Source organism: Pseudophryne corroboree, chromosome 2 (assembly GCF_028390025.1).
Source record: "Pseudophryne corroboree isolate aPseCor3 chromosome 2, aPseCor3.hap2, whole genome shotgun sequence".
NCBI classification, from domain to species: domain Eukaryota; kingdom Metazoa; phylum Chordata; class Amphibia; order Anura; family Myobatrachidae; genus Pseudophryne; species Pseudophryne corroboree.
The window spans coordinates 728,555,171-728,580,148 of NC_086445.1; the positions used below are offsets into that span (position 1 = coordinate 728,555,171).

The window sequence follows — 24,978 nt, forward strand, 5'->3', positions numbered from 1 at the left end:
TCCTGATACAAGGGTCTGTATGTTTAAAGGAAAGAAACCTGAGGTAACGTTTCCTCCCTCTCATGAACTGAGCGCTCTTTTTGAAAAGGTTTGGGAAAATCCTGACAAGAAGTTTCAGTTTCCCAAGAGAATTCCGGTGGCATATCCGTTCCCCTCTGGGGATAGAGAAAAGTGGGAGTCACCCCCCACTGTGGACAAAGCCCTATCACGGCTGTCCAAAAAGGTAGCGCTTCCGTCCCCTGACACGGCAGCTCTAAAGAAACCTGCGGATCGTAAGCAGGAAAATACATTGAAATTCATTTATGTCACTACGGGTACGCTGCTCAGACCTGCCGTTGCATCGGCGTGGGTGAGTAGCGCTATTTTGAAAAATGGGCATATAACTTGTCATCTGAGATAGATACCCTGGAAAGGGATAACATTCTTTTGACGCTAGGTTATATCAGGGACGCTGCAGCCTACCTAGAGGAATCTGCGAGGGATATTGGCCTTTTGGGATCAAGGGCCAATGCCATGGCAGTCTCCGCTAGGAGAGAATTGTGGATTCATCAATGGAATGCTGATGCTGACTCTAAGAAGGCGATGGAGTCTCTGCCGTTTAAGGGTGGTGTCTTGTTTGGTGACGGCCTCGCGGACCTGGTATCTACGGCTACCGCGGGTAAGTCATCCGTTTTACCTTATGTTCCTGCACAACAAAAGAAAACGCACCACTATCAGATGCAGTCCTTTCTGCCCAATAAATTCAAAAAAGGGCGAGGGTCTTCCTTCCTTGCTTCTAGAGGAAGAGGAAAGGGAAAGAGGTCACCGGCTGTGGCAAGTTCCCAAGAGCAGAAGTCCTCTCCGGCTTCTGCCAAATCCACCGCATGACGCTGGGGCTCCTCTGCGGGAATCCGCACCGGTGGTGGCACGTCTCAAACTCTTCAGTCAGGTCTGGGCTCGTTCGGCCCTAGACCCATGGGTTTTGGAAATAGTGTCCATGGGGTACAAGCTAGAGTTTCAATACATACCCCTCACCGATTTTTCAAATCGGCCTTACCAGCTTCTCCGGAGGACAAGGAGGTGCTATGCGAAGCAATACGGAAATTGTGTCAAAATCAAGTGATTGTCAGGGTTCCTTTGTCGCAACAGGGAGAAGGCTTCTATTCGAGCCTGTTCGTGGTCCCGAAGCCAGACGGCTCAGTCAGACCGATCCTGAACCTCAAATCCCTCAATTTCTACCTACGGAAATTCAAATTCAAGATGGAATCTCTCCGGGCAGTAATATCCAGTCTGGAGGAGGGGGATTTTACGGTGTCGGTAGACATAAAGGATGCCTATTTGCATGTTCCCATTTTTCCTCCACATCAGGCTTACCTGAGGTTTGCAGTGCAGGATTGCCATGATCAGTTTCAGACGTTGCCGTTTGGTCTGTCCACGGCTCAGAGAATTTTCACCAAAGTAATGGCGGAAATGATGATTTTCCTGCGCAAGCAAGGAGTCACAATTATCCCGTACTTGGACGATCTCCTGATAAAAGCGAGGTCCAAGGAACAATTACTGCAGAACATTACGCTCTCCCTGACAATTCTGCAACAACATGGTTGGCTCCTAAACCTGCCAAAATCGCAGTTGGTTCCGACGACACGTCTGTCGTTCTTGGGTGTGATTCTGGACACGGAATTACAGAGAGTTTGTCTTCCAGTGGAAAAGGCTCTAGAAATTCAGAACCTAGTCAAACAGATCCTGAAACCAGCAAGAGTATCGATTCATCAATGCACTCGGTTGCTGGGGAAGATGGTGGCGGCCTACGAGGCCATTCAGTTTGACAGATTCCATGCCAGAGTGTTTCAGTGGGACCTGTTGGACAAGTGGTCCGGGTCCCATCTGCACATGCACCAACAGATAATCCTGTCTTCCAAGACCAGAATCTCACTCCTGTGGTGGCTGCACAGCTCTCACCTCCTAGAGGGACGCAGGTTCGGGATCCAGGACTGGATCCTGGTGACCACGGATGCGAGTCTCCGAGGCTGGGGTGCAGTCACACAGGGGGAAAATTTCCAGGGAAAATGGTCAAGCCAGGAAGCTTGTCTACACATAAACATTCTGGAATTAAGGGCCATTTACAACGGCCTTCTACAAGCGGAACATCTTCTTCGCGATCTGCCCGTCCTGATTCAGTCGGACAACATAACAGCAGTGGCGTACATAAACCGCCAGGGCGGAACGAAGAGCAGAGCAGCAATGGCAGAGGCCACAAAAGTTTTCCGCTGGGCGGAAAGGCATGTAAGCGCTCTGTCAGCGGTCTTCATTCCAGGTGTGGACAACTGGGAAGCAGACTTACTCAGCAGGCACGATCTCTATCCAGGAGAGTGGGGTCTTCATCAAGAGGTCTTTGCAGAAGTGACAAGTCGTTGGGAAATTCCTCAAATAGACATGATGGCGTCTCGCCTCAACAAGAAACTTCCGAGATATTGTTCCATGTCGAGGGACCCTCAAGCAATAGCTGTGGACGCCCTAGTGACACCGTGGGTGTTTCAGTCGGTATATGTGTTCCCTCTGATTCCACTCAATCCAAAAGTGATAAAGATCATAAGAAGAACAAGGGTTCATGCAATCCTCATTGTTCCAGACTGGCCAAGGAGGGCCTGGTATCCAGATCTTCAGGAATTGCTCGTAGGAGATCCCTGGCCTCTTCCTCTACGAGAGGATCTGTAACAGCAGGGGCCGTGCGTGTAGCAAGACTTACTGCGGCTTCGTTTGACGGCTTGGAGGTTGAACGCCGAATCCTAGCCCGAAAGGGTATTCCCAGTGAAGTCATTCCCACACTTCTTTAAGCTAGAAAAGAAGTAACGGCAAAACATTATCACCGTATTTGGAGAAAATGTGTCTTGGTGTGAATCCAAGAAGGCTCCTACAGAAGAATTTCAGCTGGGCCGTTTTCTCCATTTTCTACAAGCAGGTGTGGATGCGGGCTTAAAATTAGCCTCAGTTAAAGTACAAATTTCGGCCTTGTCAATTTTCTTTCAAAAAGAATTGGCCTCCCTTCCGGAAGTTCAGACTTTCGTGTAAGGTGTGCGGCACATCCAACCTCCCTTTGTGGCCCCGGTGGCACCATGGGATCTTAACGTGGTGTTGCAGTTCCTGCAATCTCACTGGTTTGAACCTTTACGTAAGGTAGAGTTGAAATTCGTCACTTGGAAAGTGATCATGCTGTTGGCCTTGGCCTCTGCAGGGTGGGTTTCTGAATTAGCGGCTTTGTCTCACAAGAGCCCCTATTTGATCTTCCATGAAGATAGAGCAGAGTTGAGAACTCGTCAGCAATTTCTGCCGAAAGTGGTGTCATCGTTTCACATGAACCAACCTATTGTGGTGCCAGTGACTACTGACGCCTTAGCGGAATCGAAGTCTCTAGATGTGGTCAGAGCTTTGAAAATTTATGTAGCCAGAACGGCTCAGATTAGGAAAAAGAAGGCTCTGTTTGTCCTGTATGATCCCAACAAGATTGGGGCTACTGCTTCCAAGCAGACTATTGCACGCTGGATCTGTAATACGATTCAGCAAGCTCATTCTACAGCTGGATTGCCGTTACCGAAAGTGGTGAAGGCCCATTCTACCAGAAAGGTGGGCTCATCCTGGGCGGCTGCCAGGGGGGTCTCAGCATTACAGCTTTGCCGAGCAGCTACTTGGTCTGGTTCAAACACTTTTGCAAAGTTTTACAAGTTTGATACCCTGGCTAAGGAGGACCTCTTGTTTGGTCAATCGGTGCTGCAGAGTCATCCGCACTCTCCCGCCCGTTCTTGAGCTTTGGTATAAACCCCATGGTTCTTGAAGTGTCCCCAGCATCCTCTAGGACGTAGGAGAAAATAGGATTTTAATACCTACCGGTAAATCCTTTTCTCTTAGTCCGTAGAGGATGCTGGGCGCCCGTCCCAGTGCGTACTGTATCTGCAGTTATTGGTTATGGTTACACATGTGTTGTGTTGCGTTTATAGTCAGCCTGTTGCTGTCGTTATTCATGCCGTTGCATGCGTTGTGTTGAATGCCATGTTGTACGGCATGCTTGAGGTGTGAGCTGGTATGTATCTCACCTTAGTTTAAATCAAAATAAATCCTTTTTCCTCGAAATGTCCATCTCCCTGGGCACAGTTCCTATAACTGGAGTCTGGAGGAGGGGCATAGAGGGAGGAGCCAGTTCACACCCCTTTTAAAGTCTTAAAGTGCCCATGTCTCCTGTGGATCCCCTCTATACCCCATGGTTCTTGAAGTGTCCCCAGCATCCTCTACGGACTAAGAGAAAAGGATTTACCGGTAGGTATTAAAATCCTATTTTTAGATAGCGATAGCAACCTGGCGGGGACGTGCATCGCTATCACTCGCTATGTACACACAGAGCGATATGCACTAACTTTCTTAACGATTTTGACTATATGGTGAACATCGCTTAGCCATATCGCTCCACCTTTACACTGACAGCATCACGTAAGAAAATGTAAGCCCCGGGCTTTAGTCGTAGTAAAGTGCATCTCTTGACTTGCAGTAAGTGCCAGGGCGCAATGCGGACAGGCGAGTATCTCCAGGCACTCATCCCCGAAGCTTAACAACATCGCTTTTAATTAAATTCTCTTCTGTGTTTGCTTTACACAAAAGACTGACTTTGTGACATGTAGTGAGCCACTGCAAAACTTTTATAACATCACTAATCCTAAAAAGACGTTGGTCCTAATAAAAGTTCTACTGATATCATGGGCAACTGTGTATATAAAGGATTGAAAAATGTAAGATACTTGATATAAAGTGGTGATCATGAGGCTTTGTGTTTTTTGTGTGTATATTTCAGAATCTAACTAGCAGCTATCATATAAAGCAGGTTTCCTAAAGATAAGTCGTACCTTAAGGGCCCTTTATTTACACAGAAGTTGATGCAGGCATTTTTTTTTTTTTTTTTTGTGTGGCTACACTGCTTGTTTTAATGTATATGGCCCATTTATTTCAGTGGGGTTTCTACATATAGCATTCACACTTGAAATCTTATTAAAGTGGATGGGTTATTTTAATGAATCTGGAGAAGCACAGTAACGCTTACAATGTTGACCTATTCATAAACATGTTTGAACGGGTGGTCTTCAGTATGCCGAATGTCGGGATCCCGGCGCACAGTATACCGGCGCCGGAATCCCGACATTCGGCATACCGACAGATATTCTCCCTCGTGGGGGTCCACGACCCCCCTGGAGGGAGGAGCCCGCAAGGGGCTCCTTTGCGCTCGCCACGCTGTCGGTATGCCGGCGGTCGGGCTCGGGAGCCCGGCCGCCGGCATTCCATACTACACCCGTTTGAACATCACACAGCATATGAAATGTACACCTAGCGTTTATACGTCCTATGGGTAGCGACTGACCTGCTTTGAGAAGAGTAGCGTACATTACTTTACACTTTTTGTGTCCTATACACATTGCAGACGCTATGCGGTGTACTAGAGACGCTATGCTGCAACATTAACAGCATATGAGTTTTACACCCGTACAAAGTCGCAGATTAAGCACTATGGAACTTGCAGTGAGGAAAAGCCTTGTCCACTTACATTGGAGCCCTTCTTACACATATTCAGGCTCAGTCGCACACTGATGTACAAATATTGCATATCAAATTGATCATTGTAAGCTAGCAATGTCGTTTTTTTTTTTTTTTTTTTTTTGCTCCCTGTTGTTTTAATTATGCAAATAAGATGCACATTTTGAGCGAGAAAGATGCTTGGTGCAGCTGTGTTGCTCGAGAACTGGTGCGCCAAGAGTGGCTATTTGGCATGACTAAAGGCACAGTGTATGTGGATGCATATATTGTTTTTACACTTGTTTTTTTTTTTTCCTTGTTTTTTTTTTTTTTTAAATGAAGTACCAATAGGAAATTGTCCTAAAGCAAGTTGTTATATGCGTGTAAAAGGACATTGCACTTAGATATTCTGCTATAATGTTTCTCTAATGTGTCTTGTTAAACTTTCTGTTACAGATGTCCGGCTACTGCTTAACAATGACAATATGCTCAGGGAGGGAGCAGCACAGTAAGTGTCTTTACATAGTTTATTTATGACTGTCCTTATGGAAAAGCCGTAGGAACTCAATGGGGGGAATTCAATTGTTTGGAGTATCTAAAAATCCTGTCTAAACGGGAATGTTTAGACGCCCAGACAATTGCCGCCGTTCATTTGTTGTTTGGGTGCCCATGCACATCACGCATATCGCACCCATACAGACAGGGTTTATCCATGTAAAAAGGCTAAACCCGTCTAAACTCCTGCTTTGGGTGTCCAAAACGCCCGTTTGGATGCCCAAAGTGCTGGGTTTGGACACACTTTTTTTCTCGCATCTCAGGAGGCTGTGAGAAAAAATGTGTCCTCCACGACAACCGGGCACCCCGAACGGCAGAAAAATTGAATTGCTGCCGTTGGGCACCCTCTAGTGGCGGCCATGAAAAAAAACACATTTGAATTGGCCCCAATGTGTAATATTTGTATTTTGTGCAAATTGTGGTAGGGAAAGCTTTGTCTCTGTATGCCTGTAATTCATCTTGGGGCCGAGCTTTTAGTCATGCGGCTCCGACTCTATGGAACTCACTTCCCCGCACAGTGCGAAAGGCCCCAACTATAGAATCCTTCAAAAGTAGACTCAAGACTTTCCTGTTAACTCAAGCATTTCCATAGTGTCCCTTTTAGTATCTTCATGCTTCGGTATTTTATGAAAATGTACTTCATTATTTTCTGTACTATTATGCTATGTATCTGTTAAGCGCCTTGAGTCCTACTGGAGAAAGAGCGCTATATAAATAAAATGATTATTATTAATGCGTGCTAATTCTTTGGTGCCTATTTAGGCACAGATGCCACCAGCTTATCAGCTTTGCTTGTTACCTCACATTTCGTGGTCCATATATTGGTCTATAACGGTAATGTACTTAAAAGATAATTTCCAAAATAATGTTGAAGTAAGGAAGAAACCTAATTGTTCCACAATATTTATTTTTGGGGACGATTGCTACCCCTGTTGAGCATTACCGGCCTAACGTTTATGTATATAACATCACTATCATGGATATTGTTTTTTCTCTGACGTCCTAGTGGATGCTGGGAACTCCGTAAGGACCATGGGGAATAGACGGGCTCCGCAGGAGACTGGGCACTCTAAAAGAAAGATTAGGTACTATCTGGTGTGCACTGGCTCCTCCCACTATGACCCTCCTCCAGACCTCAGTTAGATTTCTGTGCCCGGCCGAGCTGGATGCACACTAGGGGCTCTCCTGAGCTCCTAGAAAGAAAGTTTATTTTAGGTTTTTTATTTTACAGTGAGACCTGCTGGCAACAGGCTCACTGCATCGAGGGACTAAGGGGAGAAGAAGCGAACCTACCTGCTTGCAGCTAGCTTGGGCTTCTTAGGCTACTGGACACCATTAGCTCCAGAGGGATCGACCGCATGGAACTGGCCTTGGTGTTCGTTCCCGGAGCCGCGCCGCCGTCCCCCTTACAGAGCCAGAAGCAAGAAGAGGTCCGGAAAATCGGCGGCAGAAGACTTCGGTCTTCACCAAGGTAGCGCACAGCACTGCAGCTGTGCGCCATTGCTCCTCATGCACACTTCACACTCCGGTCACTGAGGGTGCAGGGCGCTGGGGGGGGCGCCCTGAGGGCAATATATGACACCTTGGCTGGCAAATCTACATCATATATAGTCCTAGAGGCTATATAGATGTAAAATTACCCCTGCCAGTATTCCAGAAAAAGCGGGAGAAAGTCAGTTGAAAAAGGGGCGGGGCTTCTCCCTCAGCACACTGGCGCCATTTTCTCTTCACAGTGCAGCTGGAAGACAGCTCCCCAGGCTCTCCCCTGTAGTTTTCAGGCTCAAAGGGTTAAAAAGAAAGGGGGGGCACAAAATTTAGGCGCAATATTGTGTATACAAGCAGCTATTGGGAAAAATTCACTCAATATAGTGTTAATCCCAAAATTATATAGCGCTCTGGTGTGTGCTGGCATACTCTCTCTCTGTCTCCCCAAAGGGCTGTGTGGGGTCCTGTCCTCAGTCAGAGCATTCCGTGTGTGTGTGTGTGTGTGTGTGTGTGTGTGTGTGTGTGTGTGCGGTGTGTCGGTACGGCTGTGTCGACACGTTTGATGAGGAGGCTTATGTGATGGCAGAGCAGATGCCGATAAATGTGATGTCGCCCCCTGTGGGGCCGACACCAGAGTGGATGGGTAGGTGGAAGGTATAAACCGACAGTGTCAACTCCTTACATAAAAGGCTGGATGACGTAACAGCTATGGGACAGCCGGCTTCTCAGCCCGCGCCTGCCCAGGCGTCTCAAAGGCCATCAGGGGCTCAAAAACGCCCGCTCCCTCAGATGGCAGACACAGATGTCGACACGGAGTCTGACTCAAGTGTCGACGAGGTTGAGACATATACACAAGCCACTAGGAACATCCGTTACATGATCCCGGCAATAAAAAATGTGTTACACATTTCTGACATTAACCCAAGTACCACTAGAAAAGGGTTTTATGTTTGGGGAGAAAAAGCAGGCAGTGTTTTGTTCCCCCATCAAATGAGTGAATGAAGTGTGAAAAAGCGTGGGTTCCCCCAATAAGAAACTGGTAATTTCTAAAAAGTTACTGATGGCGTACCCTTTCCCGCCAGAGGATAAGTTACGCTGGGAGATATCCCTTAGGGTGGATAAGGCGCTCACACGTTTGTCAAAAAAGGTGGCACTGCCGTCTTAGGATACGGCCTCTTTGAAGGTACCTGCTGATAAAAAGCAGGAGGCTATCCCGAAGTCTGTATTTACACACTCAGGTACTAGACTGAGACCTGCAGATAGTGCTGCTGCAGCGTGGTCTGTAACCCTGTCAAACAGGGATACTATTTTGCGAACATAAGACGTCGTCTTATATATGAAGGATGCACAGAGGGATATTTTGCCGGCTGGCATCCAGAATTAATGCAATGTCCATTCTGTCAGGAGGGTATTAGAGACCCGACACTGGACAGGTGATGCTGACTTTAAAAGGCACATAGAGCCTTATAAGGGTGAGGAATTGTTTGGGGATGGTCTCTGGGACCTCGTATCCACAGCAACAGCTGGGAAGAAAAAATGTTACCTCAGGTTTCCTCACAGCCTAAGAAAGCACTGTATTATCAGGTACAGTCCTTTCGGCTTCAGAAAAGCAAGCGGGTCAAAGGCGCTTCCTTTCTGCACAGAGACGAGGGAAGAGGAAAAACGCTGCACCAGCAGCCAGTTCCCAGAATCAAAATTCTTCCCCCGCTTCCTCTGAGTCCACCGCATGACGCGGGGGCTCCACAGGCGTAGCCAGGTACGGTGGGGGGCCGCCTCAAAAATTTCAGCGATCAGTGGGCTCGCTCACAGGTGGATCCCTGGATCCTTCAAGTAGTATCTCAGGGGTACAAGCTGGAATTCGAGGCGTCTCCCCCCCCCCCCCCGCCGTTTCCTCAAATCTGCCTTGCCGACAACTCCCTCAGGCAGGGAGACTATGCTATAGGCAATTCACAAGCTGTATTCCCGGCAGGTGATAGTCAAGGTGCCCCTACTTCAACAAGGACGGGGTTACTATTCCACACTGTTTGTGGTACCGAAACCGGACGGTTCGGGGAGACCCATTTTAAATTTGAAATCCTTGAACACATACATAAAAAAATTCAAGTTCAAAATGGAATCGCTCAGGGCGGTTATTGCAAGCCTGGAGGAGGGGGATTACATGGTATCCCTGGACATCAAGGATGCTTACCTACATGTCCCCATTTACCATCCTCACCAGGAGTACCTCAGATTTGTGGTACAGGATTGCCATTACCAATTCCAAACACTGCCGTTTGGACTGTCCACGGCACCGAGGGTCTTTACCAAGGTAATGGCAGAAATGATGATACTCCTTCGAAAAAAGGGAGTTTTAATTATCCCGTACTTGGACGATCTCCTTATAAAGGCGAGGTCCAAGGAGCAGTTGTTGGTCGGAGTAGCACTATCTCGGGAAGTGCTACAACAGCACGGATGGATTCTATACATTCCAAAGTCACAGCTGGTTCCTACCACACGCCTACTGTTCCTGGGGATGGTTCTGGACACAGAACAGAAAAAAGTGTTTCTCCCGCAGGAGAAAGCCAAGGAGCTGTCATCTCTAGTCAGAGACCTCCTGAAACCAAAACAGGTATCGGTGCATCACTGCACACAAGTCCTGGGGAAAATGGTAGCTTCTTACGAAGCAAAATTCCATTCGGCAGGTTCCATGCAAGAACCTTTCAGTGGGACCTCTTGGACAAGTGGTTGGGATCGCATCTTCAGATGCATCGACTGATAACCCTGTCTCCAAGGACCAGGGTATCTCTACTGTGGTGGCTGCAGAGTGCTCATCTTCAAGAGGGCCGCAGATTCGGCATACAGGACTGGGTCCTGGTAACCACGGATGCCAGCCTTCGAGGCTGGGGGGCAGTCACACAGGGAAGGAATTTCCAAGGACTTTGGTCAAGTCAGGAGTCGTCCCTACACATAAATATTCTGGAACTGAGGGCCATTTACAATGCCCTAAGTCTGGCAAGGCCTCTGCTTCTGATCCAATCAGACAACATCACGGCAGTCGCCCATGTAAACCGACAGGGCGGCACAAGAAGCAGGATGGCGATGGCAGAAGCCACAAGGATTCTCCGATGGGCGGAAAATCACATCTTAGCACTGTCAGCAGTGTTCATTCCGGGAGTGGACAACTGGGAAGCAGACTTCCTCAGCAGACACGACCTACACCCGGGAGAGTGGGGACTACATCCAGAAGTCTTTCAACTGTTGGTAAACCGTTGGGAAAGGCCACAGGTGGACATGATGGCGTCCCGCCTAAACAAAAAACTAGATATTGCGCCAGGTCAAGGGACCCTCAGGCAATAGCTGTGGACGCTCTAGTCACACCGTGGGTGTACCAGTCGGTTTATGTATTCTCTCCTCTGCCTCTCATACCAAAGGTACTGAGAATAATAAGAAAACGAGGAGTAAGAACGATACTCGTGGTTCCGGATGGGCCAAGAAGAGCTTGGTACCCAGAACTTCAAGAAATGATATCCGAGGACCCATGGCCTCTACCGCTCAGACAGGATCTGCTACAGCAGGGGCCCTGTCTGTTCCAAGACTTACCGTGGCTGCGTTTAACGGCATGGCGGTTGAATTCCGGATCCTAAAGGAAAAGGGCATTCCGGAAGAAGGCATTCCTACGCTGATAAAAGCCAGGAAAGAAGTAACCGCAAACCATTATCACCGTATTTGGCGAAAATATGTTGCGTGGTGTGAGGCCAGGAAGGCCCCAACAGAGGAATTTCAGCTGGGTCGTTTTCTGCACTTCCTACAGTCAGGGGTGACTATGGGCCTAAAATTGGGTTCCATTAAGGTCCAGATTTCGGCTCTGTCGATTTTCTTCCAGAAAGAACTGGCTTCACTGCCTGGAGTTCAGACATTTGTAAAGGGAGTGCTACATATTCAGCTCCCTTTTGTGCCTCCTGTGGCACCTTGGGATCTCAACGTGGTGTTGAGTTTCTTAAAATCACATTGGTTTGAGCCACTTAAAACTGTGGATTTGAAATATCTCACGTGGAAAGTGGTCATGTTATTGGCCTTGGCTTCGGCCAGGCGTGTGTCAGAATTGGCGGCTTTGTCATGTAAAAGCCCTTATCTGATTTTCCATATGGATAGGGCAGAATTGAGGACTCGTCCCCAGTTTCTCCCTAAGGTGGTATCAGCTTTTCACTTGAACCAACCTATTGTAGTGCCTGCGGCTACTAGGGACTTGGAAGATTCCAAGTTACTGGACGTAGTCAGGGCCTTAAAAATGTATATTTCCAGGACGGCTGGAGTCAGGAAAACTGACTCGCTTTTTATCCTGTAGGCACCCAACAAAATAGGTGCTCCTGCTTCTAAGCAGACTATTGCTCGCTGAATTTGTAGCACAATTCAGCTGGAGCATTCTGCGGCTGGATTGCCGCATCCTAAATCAGTAAAAGCCCATTCCACGAGGAAAGTGGGCTCATCTTGGGCGGCTGCCCGAGGGGTCTCGGCTTTACAATTTTGCCGAGCTGCAACTTGGTCAGGGGCAAACACGTTTGCTAAATTCTACAAAATTGATACCCTGGCTGAGGAGGACCTTGAGTTCTCTCATTCGGTGCTGCAGAGTCATCCGCACTCTCCCGCCCGTTTGGGAGCTTTGGTATAATCTCTATGGTCCTTACGGAGTTCCCAGCATCCACTAGGACGTCAGAGAAAATAAGATTTTACTCACCGGTAAATCTATTTCTCGTAGTCCGTAGTGGATGCTGGGCGCCCATCCCAAGTGCGGATTGTCTGCAATACTTGTATATAGTTATTGCCTAACTAAGGGTTATTGTTGAGCCATCTGTTGAGAGGCTCAGTTATATTTCATACTGTTAACTGGGTGTAGTATCACGAGTTATACGGTGTGATTGGTGTGGCTGGTATGAGTCTTACCCGGGATTCAAAATCCTTCCTTATTGTGTCAGCTCTTCCGGGCACAGTATCCTAACTGAGGTCTGGAGGAGGGTCATAGTGGGAGGAGCCAGTGCACACCAGATAGTACCTAATCTTTCTTTTAGAGTGCCCAGTCTCCTGCGGAGCCCGTCTATTCCCCATGGTCCTTACGGAGTTCCCAGCATCCACTACGGACTACGAGAAATAGATTTACCGGTGAGTAAAATCTTATTATTTAGCAATCATCTTCTATAAATCCTTGTAATTGATGTAGTTTTATTTTATGTTCCACTTTCAACACGACTGGTTTTTATGTTATAACAATAATCTAAAAATAGTTCTTAAAAAAAAAAAAAAAAGTCTTTGCTGCAATACACAGATAAGATAAAAGGTAAAAAATTGTAACTGCTTTATATTTAAAGCCCAACTTCATTAGTCATGCTTTTTTTACAAATACATTGTAATGCTTTTTATTTCATGGCTGTTAAATGTATGTCCTATTAAATGTACATTTAAGGGAAAGGAATATCAAACTATATATTCAAAAAGCATAAAGCTAAAAAAAGGAGAAATTATCACGTGAAATTAACATAGTACTTCTGTTTTCTATTTTTTTACATTACGTTTTGTTCAAAGCATGTCCACTTTTGAAGATATTCGTAAAAACACCTGACTGTTGAACGATTTAACGTGACCAGTTACTAAAATTAGATGGTAACACAGCCAATTTTTCCCACCATTTGACACAAAAAAAAATAGTTCAGTTGTTGGAAAATATCCTCCATTGAATGTATTCCCTATAACAATATGTTTTCAAAACATGAGTTTAACTCCAAAAGTAGATACAAGTCATTAAAGGAAAAATGTAGCTCCACAGGGTCATATTTAATAAAACAAAAATACATAGAAACCAGTATTCAGCATAAGAGGAAAAAGAATGCAGATAAGTTTGTCGGTGGAGATTTTGCCTCCGATTCGATTTGATTTCTTTGTACGCAGTGTAACTAATTTTACTAGAAAAAGAGAACTAGGTGTCTTGCAGGTGCAATTCACACCACCTAGTATCCTACTTTTATTCATACCCACTGCATCTTTATTATACCAGACCCGGGTGAATTGCAGGAGTCGGCCTCCCACCCTGGAATCACCCAGGGGGGAGGCTTGTCCCATCATGCAGCAGGCTTGTCATGTTTAGAAGCAGGCTGATGGGATGCCCAGGATTGTTCAGCCTTGGGCTTTGTGGTTTTGGAAGCACGAGATTGTCTTGGGTATGCCTGACCTTTTGCATTCCCTTGAGGCCGAAAGGAGCGAAAAGTGGTACCTTTTGCCTTCTGTGCTGAAGGAGTAGTGTTAGGGTGAAAGGCAGTCTTAGCAGCCGCAAAGTCAGCCACAATTTTATTGAGGTCTTCCCCCAAACAGGATGTCTCCCTTAAAAGGGACTACCTCCAAGGTCTTTTTGGAGTCCAGGTCCACCTTCCATGACCTCAACCATAGAATACAGCGAGCCAGGATGGACGTAGTTGATGCCTTGGCCGCCAACACACCTGCCTCAGAGGACGCCTCCTGTATGTGTAATAGGCGGCGGTGGTCATGTGAGACAGGTACTGTATGGCAATGTCAGATATGTCCTGAGGCAGCTCTTCCTCTAATGCCTAAACCCATGCTTCAAGTCCTTTTTGCAGCACAAGAGGCTGCTATAGTGGGTCTATGTACAGCACCTGTAAGGGAGTAAATAAACTTCAGGCATCCTTCCACACGCTTATCTGTCTGTTCCTTCAGTGAGGTGACAGGCAGAGCAGACGACACCACTAGACGGGTGACATGGGAATCCACCGGTGGTGAATTTTCCCACTTGTTACACAACTCTGTAGGGAGAGGATAGTGACCTACCATCCTTTTAGACAGGGAGAATTCCATTCCTGGAAAAGACCAGGGTTCTTGTCGTATGTCCACTAGATGGTCAGAAGTAATAACGTTTTAGTTAACTTCTGACGTTCAAACCTATCAGGTTTCTTAGACACCGTAGTGGAATCCTCGTCATCATCAGTGATTTGTAAGATCTGCTTAATAGCAACCACTAAGTTAGGGACATCAACCTGAGTTGTGGATTCCTCGTCAGAAGCAGCTGTGTCAGTGTCTGACGGGATAGTATACTCCCCATCCTCATCAGAAGAATCTTCTGAGAGATTAGTGGATTGTGAGAAGGAAGTAGCCCACTTGGATGCCCCCTTGATGCGAGAGTGACATGGGGCAGTTTTATGTCTAACCAAGGAGTGACTCCATTGCTGCAACTGGGTAGACAAATTATCCGCCCAAGGCGGATTTACCATAGGGACAATATGTGGCTGTAATTGCACAGGAGGTCCCATAGGGGGCGTAAGGCGTGTCACAAGCGTATTGAGCATAGTTGAGATCGCCGCCCAAGGTGGCTCCTGATTGGTTACAGTAGCCGCGGAGTGACTGGGAGATGTATGGCACATAGTACACAGACCGTCATACAAAACTTCCCCCTCAGGCAAATCCTTGGCGCATGCGCTGCAGGATTCAGGAGCGTTCACGGATTTCCCGCCCTTTGTGTTAGACATTATTAGTGAATGCAACCGCAGAGCATATTCGTACCATACAGCCAGACAGAATACAATACCTGCAAATAAATTCCCTAGTATGTGACTGTGTACACAGTGCACAAACACCAGCAAATAAGTCCAGTATTATGCGACTGAGCCCGCAGCACACAACACCAGCAAATAAATCCGGCATTAGGTGACTGAGTACACAGTAGAGTACACTTTAATCTGTAAATACTGTGAAACACTATATATGGACCCTGACGCACCTAGTCCTTTAGGGTACAGAATACAGTGATAGATATACCTGGGACACACTGAAAGTGAAATCCACACAGCAGATACAGGCACACAGTCACAGTGACAATGCAGATAATTATTTTAGTAATACAATAAAACTGCACTGGACTAATATACGGACCGGATGTATATATCAGAATACGCGTACAATATATTCTGGCACATGTACACTTGTTCTTAACGCTGCCTTAGTATCGACGTGTAGAATACTTAAGTGCTTATAAAACCACGGCGCTGATTTACAGGCGGGTTTACAAATGAAACCTTGCCCTGCAGTCCCGGAGACCAGTCGCATCTATTTTAGAAAATGGTGCCCAGCTTCAGGGAGTGAGGGAGAGCGTGAGGCAGCTCCAGGGTGGGAACACCAGCAGTAGATCGCGCCGTGGGACGGGGGAAAGGCTACAGGTCAAGCGCCGGTTCCCCTATGCTGGACTTCACCACTTGGTACTATGGAGTCTTATTAAAATGGATATTAGTATATCCGACCTGTACTCCTATGCCCTGGTGGATATAGTGGGGTCCCTGCTCGGTTACAGTGTCCACGCCAGCGTCGCAGTCCGTCTCCCTAGACTGCGACAGGAATGCGATTTAGTAGCGGGTCCCGCCTGGGGGACCCTCTTACCTCATCCCCGTAGCAGCCATGCGAACCAGGAGAGCGTCTACAACTGTGTGCATGGAGCCGGAGCATCTCTGCTGCAAGTACTCAGGAACAGGCCATGGGAGTATGCAACGCCGCTTGGGAGGTGGTGGAGCTGCAGCGCTGACGTGTCACCATGACATACAGTGCTGACAGCCCAGTTGTGAAGAAATTTTCTATCAGAAAAAGCTTTTTCAGGGCTGCCCAGTGCAGCCCTCCTGTTAGTGACTGCTTCTACAGGCACCAACTCAAAACTGAGCTCACAGTGCCTGGAGGCGGGGTTATAGAGGAGGCCCCACAATGCATCCTGGGACAGCCTAAAGATTTAGCCTGTTGGCGCCTCTCTGGATCAAGCTCCACTCTACGCCCGATGTTTCCCTGTGGAAACCAATGTACCCTGCTGCAGAAATATACATTTACAGTACTGTACGTGTAATATGAAAATGGCACTGCAGCACAAGGTTAACCACCTCAGTGCCACAGCAACCAACTTGGCCATGTTTGACTAGTCTCCGGCCACACGACGTATGGGATATGTTCATTTAGTGGTGCTCTAGTATTCCACCTGTTTAGGCAGGTGTCATGATTTATAACACATTTTTCTCAACATTGGTCCTGAGGGTTCCAGTTTCCAGATCTCCTCACTGACTTACAAGTGAAATGAATAGTTCCACCACTGGATTTCTTAAAAATGTGTCCGTGAGTAATGAGTACACCTGTGCACCTGCTAGGTGCCTTGGAAAACGTGAAGTGTTTGGGCTCCTGAGGACTGAGTTTGAGAAGCACTGTTGTAGAAGAAATGTAATCTGCCATAAATTTCATTGTAGAAGAAAAGTCACTTTGCTGTGATTTTTTTTTTAATTTTATTTTTTTTGAAGAAAGCAATAAATAATTTGCTAATGTTTTGGGGGTTTTCTTTCTTTTCCTCTTTCACAGTGCGTTTGCCCAGTACAACATGGATCAGTTCACTCCTGTGAAGATTGAAGGGTACGATGACCTGGTAAGAGAGACTGGTGACTACAGAGTACCAGCATTTATTATTGTGATGTATTCTCATGGTGTTTGTAGGGATTTTATAGGCAAAAAATTATTTTGTCTAAACCACGTGGTTAAGTTGGAAGATCTGTATATGTTTATGCTTTTACTAGACTAAATGTGGTACCATTCACACACATACTTACACACACTCTGCTGCAATCTACAAGAACAATAAGAAATATTTGAATAAAATTGAGGCTTGTACTACATTTTACAAAGTTTGTGTTATTTTCATTTTAAACAGTTCTATAATTTACAGAAATGTGGAATTAACATCCAGCGCCAGATTTGCTGTTGGCCTCCTGTTAACTCTTAGTATACCAAGGGGGGTCGTCTGAGAACCCCAGAATGTTATTTTTTTTGTGATCCTGCCTTATCTATAACAACTATTTTACTTCTGATTTCTCTTGCATCCTAGAGGATACTGGGGTTCCATTTAGTACCATGGGGTATAGATGGGTCCACTAGGAGCCATGGGCACTTTAAGAATTTGATAGTGTGGGCTGGCTCCTCCCTCTATGCCCCTCCTACCAGACTCAGTTTAGAAAATGTGCCCGGAGGAGCCGGTCACGTCTATGGAAGCTCCTGTAGAGTATTATGCATTTATTTTATATGTTTTTTATTTTCAGGCAGGGCTCGGTGGCACCAGCCTGCCTGCTTCGTGGGACTTATTTGGGGGGGGATGGCCCAACCTCTCTCAGGGTTAATGGTCCCGTTCCCCGCTGACAGGACACTGAGCTCCTAAGGGAACTATTCGCACGCCCCACCACGGCAAGCGTACATTCCCGCAGCACGCCGCCACCCCTAACAGAGCCAGAAGAAAGAAGAGTGGTGAGTACTCAGCCGGCGTCCCGACTAGCGGGTTGCCGGCCATTATGGCGGCATGAGGGTACAGACGCACGGCTTCTTATCGGGGCGGAATGCGTCTCCAGACACAGTACACAGCTGCGTCTCAGTACACTGTACACAGTACCCACCCTGGCAAAAATAGCCTTAAAACTGTTTTCTCTCCATTTTAAGCACCAGATTACCTCAGCCACTATTAAAAAAGCGGGAAGACCGCGCGCCATTGAAGGGGCGGGGCCTTCACTATGAGAGGATCCAGCAGCTATTCTCCCTCTGCAGTGGACACAGACGCTGACTGACACGGATGCACAGATCCGCCGGAGAGACTCCATATTACCTCAAGTACCAGGGGGTCATAGCAGGAGGTGGGGGGAGCGATTCTTAGTGTATTAAGTCCCCTATCAGGGTACTTAGTCTGCGACCCGGCTAAGCTTGGCATTAGCAATAAAGGCGTGGTGGGGGCTGGCTCCAAATAACTGTCTCTCCCTGAAGGGCTCTTTGTGGGTTAATTGTGCTTAACCTTTTGCTGTGTGTGTGTGTGTGTGTGTGTGTGTGTGTGTGTGTGTGTGTGCGCTGTCACATTTACATTATGTCAGGCAAAGAGTGTGTTTCTTGTACAGCGGAGTGTTCCTCTTCACCAGAGCGCTCACTACTGGGTACTCAGGGCAGTGCACCTTCACAGAATAGCAAGGCTGAACCAGATTTGAGAAAGAGACGCAATACTTAAGACAGACTGTGGATGAGTTTATGAATAGAGACTCAGTACCCAAACTAGCGTCTGAATCCTCTCCCATTTGTCCGCAAAAACGATCTCTGGCCCATATCCTGCAGGCATGGAGGAGGGTGAGGTGGATTGGTGGGTGGGGTGCTGCTCTGTCACAGGCAATAAAGGCTCTTATAGAGTCTATCACAGATGTTCTGCAAATTCCTGATAAGGTGACAGAGGATTGTGGGGAATCTTATTTTAATGTAAAAAAGAAGTCCTCAGTCACTTTTCCTGCGTCAAAAGAATTGAATACCCTGTTTGAAGAACCGTGGGTTAATCCTGATAAGAAATTTCAAATCCCTAAAAGGTTGCTCTCATCTTTTCCTTTTCCTCTAGAGCAGTGGTTCTCAAACTCAGTCCTCAGGACCCCACACGGTGCATGTTTTGCAGGTAACCCAGCAAGTGCACAGGTGTATTAATTACTCCCAGACACATTTTAAAAGGTCCACAGGTGGAGCTAATTATGTCACTTGTGATTCTGTGAGGAGACCTGCAAAACATGCACTGTGTGGGGTCCTGAGGACCGAGTTTGAGACCCTGTGGTCTAGACCATAGGTTCTCAAACTCGGTCCTCAGGACCCCACACGGTGCATGTTTTGTTGGTTTCCTCACAGAATCGCGAGTGAAATAATTAGCTCCACCTGTGAACCTTTTACAATGTGTCAGTGAGTAATTAATACACCTGTGCACCTGCTGGGTTACCTGCAAAACATGCACTGTGTGGGGTCCTGAGGACCGAGTTTGAGAACCTGTGCTCTAGAGGATAGGAAAAAAATCGGAAAATCCACCGATAGTGGACGCATCAGTCTCTAGGCTGTTACGTTAAATTGTATTGCCTGTCCCTGGTGCAGCCTCCCTAAAAGATACGGCTGATCGTAAAATTGAGACTACACTCAAATCATTGTACACAGCTGCTGGGGTAGCCCAAAGACCCACTGTTGCATGTGCGTGGCTCACAAAATGCTAAATGGTCAGGTAACCTAATTGAGGGGTTAGATTCCTTGTCTAGGGGGGATGTTTTACTCGTGCAGCATATACAGGACTCTGCGAACTTTATGGTGGAGGCCATAAAAGAGATTGGTTTGCTTAATGCACGCACCACCGCTATGGCAGTGTCAGCATGCAGGGGCTTATGGCTATGCCTGTGGACTGCTGATGCGGACTCCAGGAAAGGCGTGGAAGGGCTGCCAGTCACGGGAGAGGCCTTGTTTGGAGACGAACTAGACAAATGGATCTCCAAAGCTACCTGCGGGTAAGTCTACGTATTTTCCTTCTGCAGCTTCCCCAGCCAGGAAAGCTTATTCAGCTTCAAATTTACAGTCCTTTCGGACAGACAAATTTAAGGGAAAATCCAGAGGTGCTTCTACGTCTTACAGAGGTGCAAGAGGTAAACCATGCAAACCAGCAACTGCAGGTGCCCAGGAACAGCGCTCAGGTTCTCCTTCCTCAAAGCCTTCAGCATGATGGTGGACCGCGAGACCTGGAGGGCTGTCAGGTGGGAGCCCGACTAAAATTCTTCAGTCACATCTGGTCAAGTTCGTGCCGGGATCCCTGGGCCATAGATCTCATTTCTAAGGGATACAGACTGGAGTTCCAAGACCTCCCACCTCACAGATTCTTCAAATCAGGCTTACCAGCTTCACAAGAGGCAAGTATAACTTTACAGCAGGCCATCCAAAAACTGATACAGACTCAAGTCATTGTTCCAGTTCCACCTCATCTACACAACAAGGGATACTATTCCAACTTGTTTGTAGTACCGAAACCGGACGGTTCGGTACGACCAATTCTGAACCTCAAGTCCTTGAATCCGTTCTTAAGTGTTCAAGTTCATGATGGAGTCTCTGAGAGCGGTGATCTCGGGTCTGGAGAAAGGGGAATCTTCACATGCACCAGAGGATCCATCTGTCGCCAAAAGCCAGAATCTCCCTTCTGTGGTGGTAACAGATTTCTCACCTCATCAAGGGTCGGAGGTTCGGAATTCAGGACTGGATCCTGTTAACCATGGACGCAAGCCTCAGAGGTTGGGGAGCGGTCACCCAGGGGGTGCAGTTTCAAGGAAGATGGTCAAGTCAGGAAGTCACCCTTCCAATTAACATTCCGAAACTCAGGGCCATATACAACGCCTTTCTGCAGGCCACTTTATCTTCTTCAGGATCGGGCCATTCAGGTCCAGCTGGACAATGTGACGTACATAGACAACTGAGAAGCAGACTTCCTCAGCAGACACGACCTGCAGCCGGGGGAGTGGGGCCTTCACCCAGACGTGTTCAGGTGCTTGAAACGTCGATGGGGATATCCACAGATCGACATGATGGCCTCTCGTCTCAACAAAAAGCTCAAGCGGTATTGTTCCAGGTCGAGAGACCCACAGGCAGTGTCGGTAGACGCTCTGACGACTCCATGGGTCTATCAGGTGGTGTACGTGTTTCCTCCACTTCCTCTGATCCCAAGAATTCTCAAAAGAATAAAAAGTGAAAAGGTTCAAGCAATACTCATTGCTCCGGACTGGCCATGAAGGGCCTGGTACGCGGACTTTCTGGAGATGCTCCTCGAAGATCCGTGGCCTCTACGTCTTCGCGAGGATCTTCTGCAACAGGACCCATTCATCTATCAGGACTTTAAGGGGCTACGTTTGAAGGCATGGAAGTTGAACGGATGATTCTAGCCAGAAGAGGGATCCCTAAAAAAAGTTATCCCGATTATGATCCAAGCCAGGAAGGGGGTAATGTGTAAACATTACCACCGTATTTGGAAGAAATACATCTCTTGGTGTGAAAGCAGAACTTATTCTGCGGTGGAATTTCACCTGGGACGTTTCCTGCTTTTTCTGCAGGCAGGTGTGGATGTGGGCCTACGTCTGGGATCCATAAAGGTCCAGATTTCGGCCTTGTCCATTTTCTTTCAGAAACAATTGGCTTCTCTCCCTGAGGTCCAGACGTTTTTGAAAGGTGTTCTGCGCATCCAACCTCCCTTTATGCCTCCCACGGCACCTTGCGATCTCAGTTTGGTGCTGCAGTTCCTCCAATCAGCCTGGTTTGAACCATTACAGGAGGTGGACGTAAAATATCTTACATGGAAGACAGTCACACTGTTGGCCTTGGCTTCAGCAAGACGTGTGTCTGAGCTGGAGGCTTTGTCTCACAAGAGCCCCTATTTAATTTTCCATGAAGACCGAGCTGAACTCAGAACTCGTCAGCAATTTCTTCCGAAAGTGGTGTCTGCGTTTCACATCAACCAACCTATTGTGGTTCCGGTTATCACCGACCTTTCCGCTACTTCAAAGTCTTTGGATGTTGTGAGGGTTTTGAAGATATACGTAAAAAGGACATCTCGTCACAGGAAATCCGACTCGATGTTTATTGATCCCAATAAAATTGGGTGTCCTGCTTCAAAGCAGACAATTGTACGCTGGATCAGGCTCACTATCCAGCATGCTTATTCCACGGCAGGTTTTGCCGGTTCCAAAACCTGTACAGGCCCACTTTACTAGGTCGGTGGGTTCTTCCTGCGTGGCTGCCCGGGGTATCTCGGCTTTACATCTCTGCCGAGCGGCTACTTGGTCTGGTTCGAACACGTTTGCTAAGTTCTACAAGTGTGATACTTTGACCTCTGAGGAACTTCAGTTTGGTCAATCGTTCTGCCGGAACCTCAGCACTCTCTCACCCGGTTTGGGAGCTTTGGTACATCACCATGGTACTAAATGGAACCCCAGTATCCTCTAGGACGTAAGAGAAAAAAGGATTTTAATTACCTACCGGTAAATCCTTTTCTCATAGTCCGTAGAGGATACTGGGCGCCCACCCGGTGCTTCGTTCTTCCTGCACTGTTACTTGGTTAAGTATTGTTGGTTCAGCTGTTGCTGTTCCTGTTTAAAGTTGGGTTAGCATAGCTTTCCTCTGGTATGTGTGTGCTGGTTCGGAATCTCACCACTATCTTTATCCTTCTCTCAAAGTTTGTCCGTCTCCTCGGGCACACCTAGACTGAGTCTGGTAGGAGGGGCATAGAGGGAGGAGCCAGCGCACACTATCAAATTCCTAAAGTGTTCATGGCTCTTAGTGGACCAGTCTATACCCCATGGTACTAAATGGAACCCCAGTATCATCTTCGGACTACGAGAAAAGGATTTACCGGTAGAATCCTATTGTTTTTCTTTGTGTCCCATAACGGATTAAGAAAAATACTGTGTAATTAGGTTTATAAAATGTTCTTTCAAAAAAACTTAAATAATAAAGATCACAATTGGGGTCCCACCAGCACCCCACTTGGTATACTACATTACAAATGCAGAACGTTTTATATGTGAGAAACACAGGAAGACAACCACCACTGTGACATGTGCTAAGGACTGTAGCGATGGCAACACATGAATAGTGATGTATTGTTACCATAGTAAAATTATACAACCTTTTTACAAGAATGTACAGTATCCAATCGAATGTAAAAATGTACACACTGTAATGAAGAAGAATATATTGCTTTTATTGGGTAACTGCCCTTAAAATAAATAAACAACATATTTTATGCTAAGGGTGTGTACACACGGTGAGATATTTTCTTTCGATTTTGACTATATAGTCAAAATCGCAAGAAAAGTTAGTGCAGATCGCAAGGTGAAAGTCACTTTGCGATCCCGATTTGAACCCGATGCGCGGTCCCGCCAGGTCGGCATCGCAAGAAAAGATAGACTGTGCAGGCAAGTCAATCCTTGCTAGATCGGTGTACTATCTAGTTCATCTCACATGTCAATGACATCTCACATGAGCCAAAATCGTAAGCACGCATAGTCCATATCTCAAGAAAAGTCAGTCAAAATCGGTGGTGCTGGGCTCCGGGGAGTTCAAGGGAAATTGCAAGTGAAAATCGGGCATAGCAAGGATCTCACCGTGTGTACACACCCTAAGTGACGTACCCTTACTAGGACGTATCCTTTCTGAAACCCAAAAAACATAATTTTAGTAATTTACCGCATCAAACAGTTGAGAATTTAGACAAAAAAACGTGGGGTCCTCTGAAGATCCCAGCTTGGTAAAGTACGTTGACGAGGTAGGCTTGGTATATTAAGGGTTAAACAATTTCTCCTATATTCAAAGAAACTTGTATGGATTGACAGACTGGAACGGATTTCTCAGCATGCACGTGTGTGTGTGTGTGTGTGTGTGTGTGTGTGTGTGTGTGTGTGTGTGTGTGTGTGTGTGTGTGTGTGTGTGTTAAAATATGTACAGTGTGTATAAGCTATAGTCATGCCACACAAAACATTTGTCTTTAAAATCTGATGGTTTATATTGCGTTGTAGAAAATAACTTAAATCATTGATTCTGTAATGAACCACTGCTAAATGAGCTGTTAATTGTATTTTTTTTCTTATCACTGCTAGGTCCTAATCACAGAGCATGGCGACTTGGGCAGCGGAAGGTTTTTGGATCCTCGAAATAGAATTTCATTTAAATTTGACCACCTGAGAAAAGATGCGAGCGATACTCACTCTGATGATACAGACACAGCTTTAAAGCCCTGGAGAGATGCTTGTGACAGCGCGTTAAGAGCATATGTCAAAGATCATTATCCCAATGGAGTCTGTACTGTTAAGTATCAATTACCGCTATGGTCCATAATGTTCAATTATTTCCTTGCCACTGGACAGACGTTATCTTTTCTCATCACTGCTCCTAAAGGCCAGCCAAATTTCATTAAGGTTCTGCAGTAACACAATTGGAAATATATCTGCATCTGAAAATTGTTTCTAGTGGCAGTTCAATGCATTATACTTCAACATAGACTACTGTTTACCTGTGGTCCAGTATTCCTCGATTTGGTGGGTTACCTGGTGCTTTATATTATCCAGTGCTGCAACCTTTTCTTTGTGCTGAGACCTTCATATGAATAGTGGTATGGTCCATATCCCCCTCCCCCATGTGAAATTCCAGTTCACAGGAATGGTACGGTCATGGAGGAGGACCATCTGTAACGCTGGAAAGCATGAGCAGCTAGTGTACTGCTGGTGCATAACAGTTTTTGAGAGGCCCAACATACTTTGGGGATTTGGTACCAGTCTTCAGGTTATAGTAGCATTCCCTAATTTATGTGATCATTCTGGAACAACATACAAACTTACATTTTTACTTGTTTGACATTTTTTTTCTCTTCCATCCTTGGGGATACTGGTAATCTATTTAGTACCATGGGGTATAGATGGGTCCACTAGGAGCTTTGGGCACTTTAAGAAATTGATATTGTGTGTGCTGGCTCCTCCCTCTATGCCCCTCCTACCAGACTGAGTTTACAAAATGTGCCCGGAGGAGCCAGTCAAGTCGCTGGAAGCTCCTGAAGAGTTT

General features: G+C 46.6%; 1 protein-coding gene across 1 annotated transcript in view; it reads left to right on the forward strand.

The window, feature by feature from the left end:
* CAPZA1 (capping actin protein of muscle Z-line subunit alpha 1) overlaps positions 1-24,978 on the forward strand; it is a 144,436-nt gene that overhangs the window by 92,379 nt on the left and 27,079 nt on the right. The window contains exons 3-5 of the mRNA XM_063955388.1: positions 5,986-6,037; positions 16,930-16,993; positions 24,021-24,227. Coding sequence (XP_063811458.1) covers positions 5,986-6,037; positions 16,930-16,993; positions 24,021-24,227 — 323 coding nt within the window. The remainder of the gene's footprint in view (positions 1-5,985; positions 6,038-16,929; positions 16,994-24,020; positions 24,228-24,978) is intronic.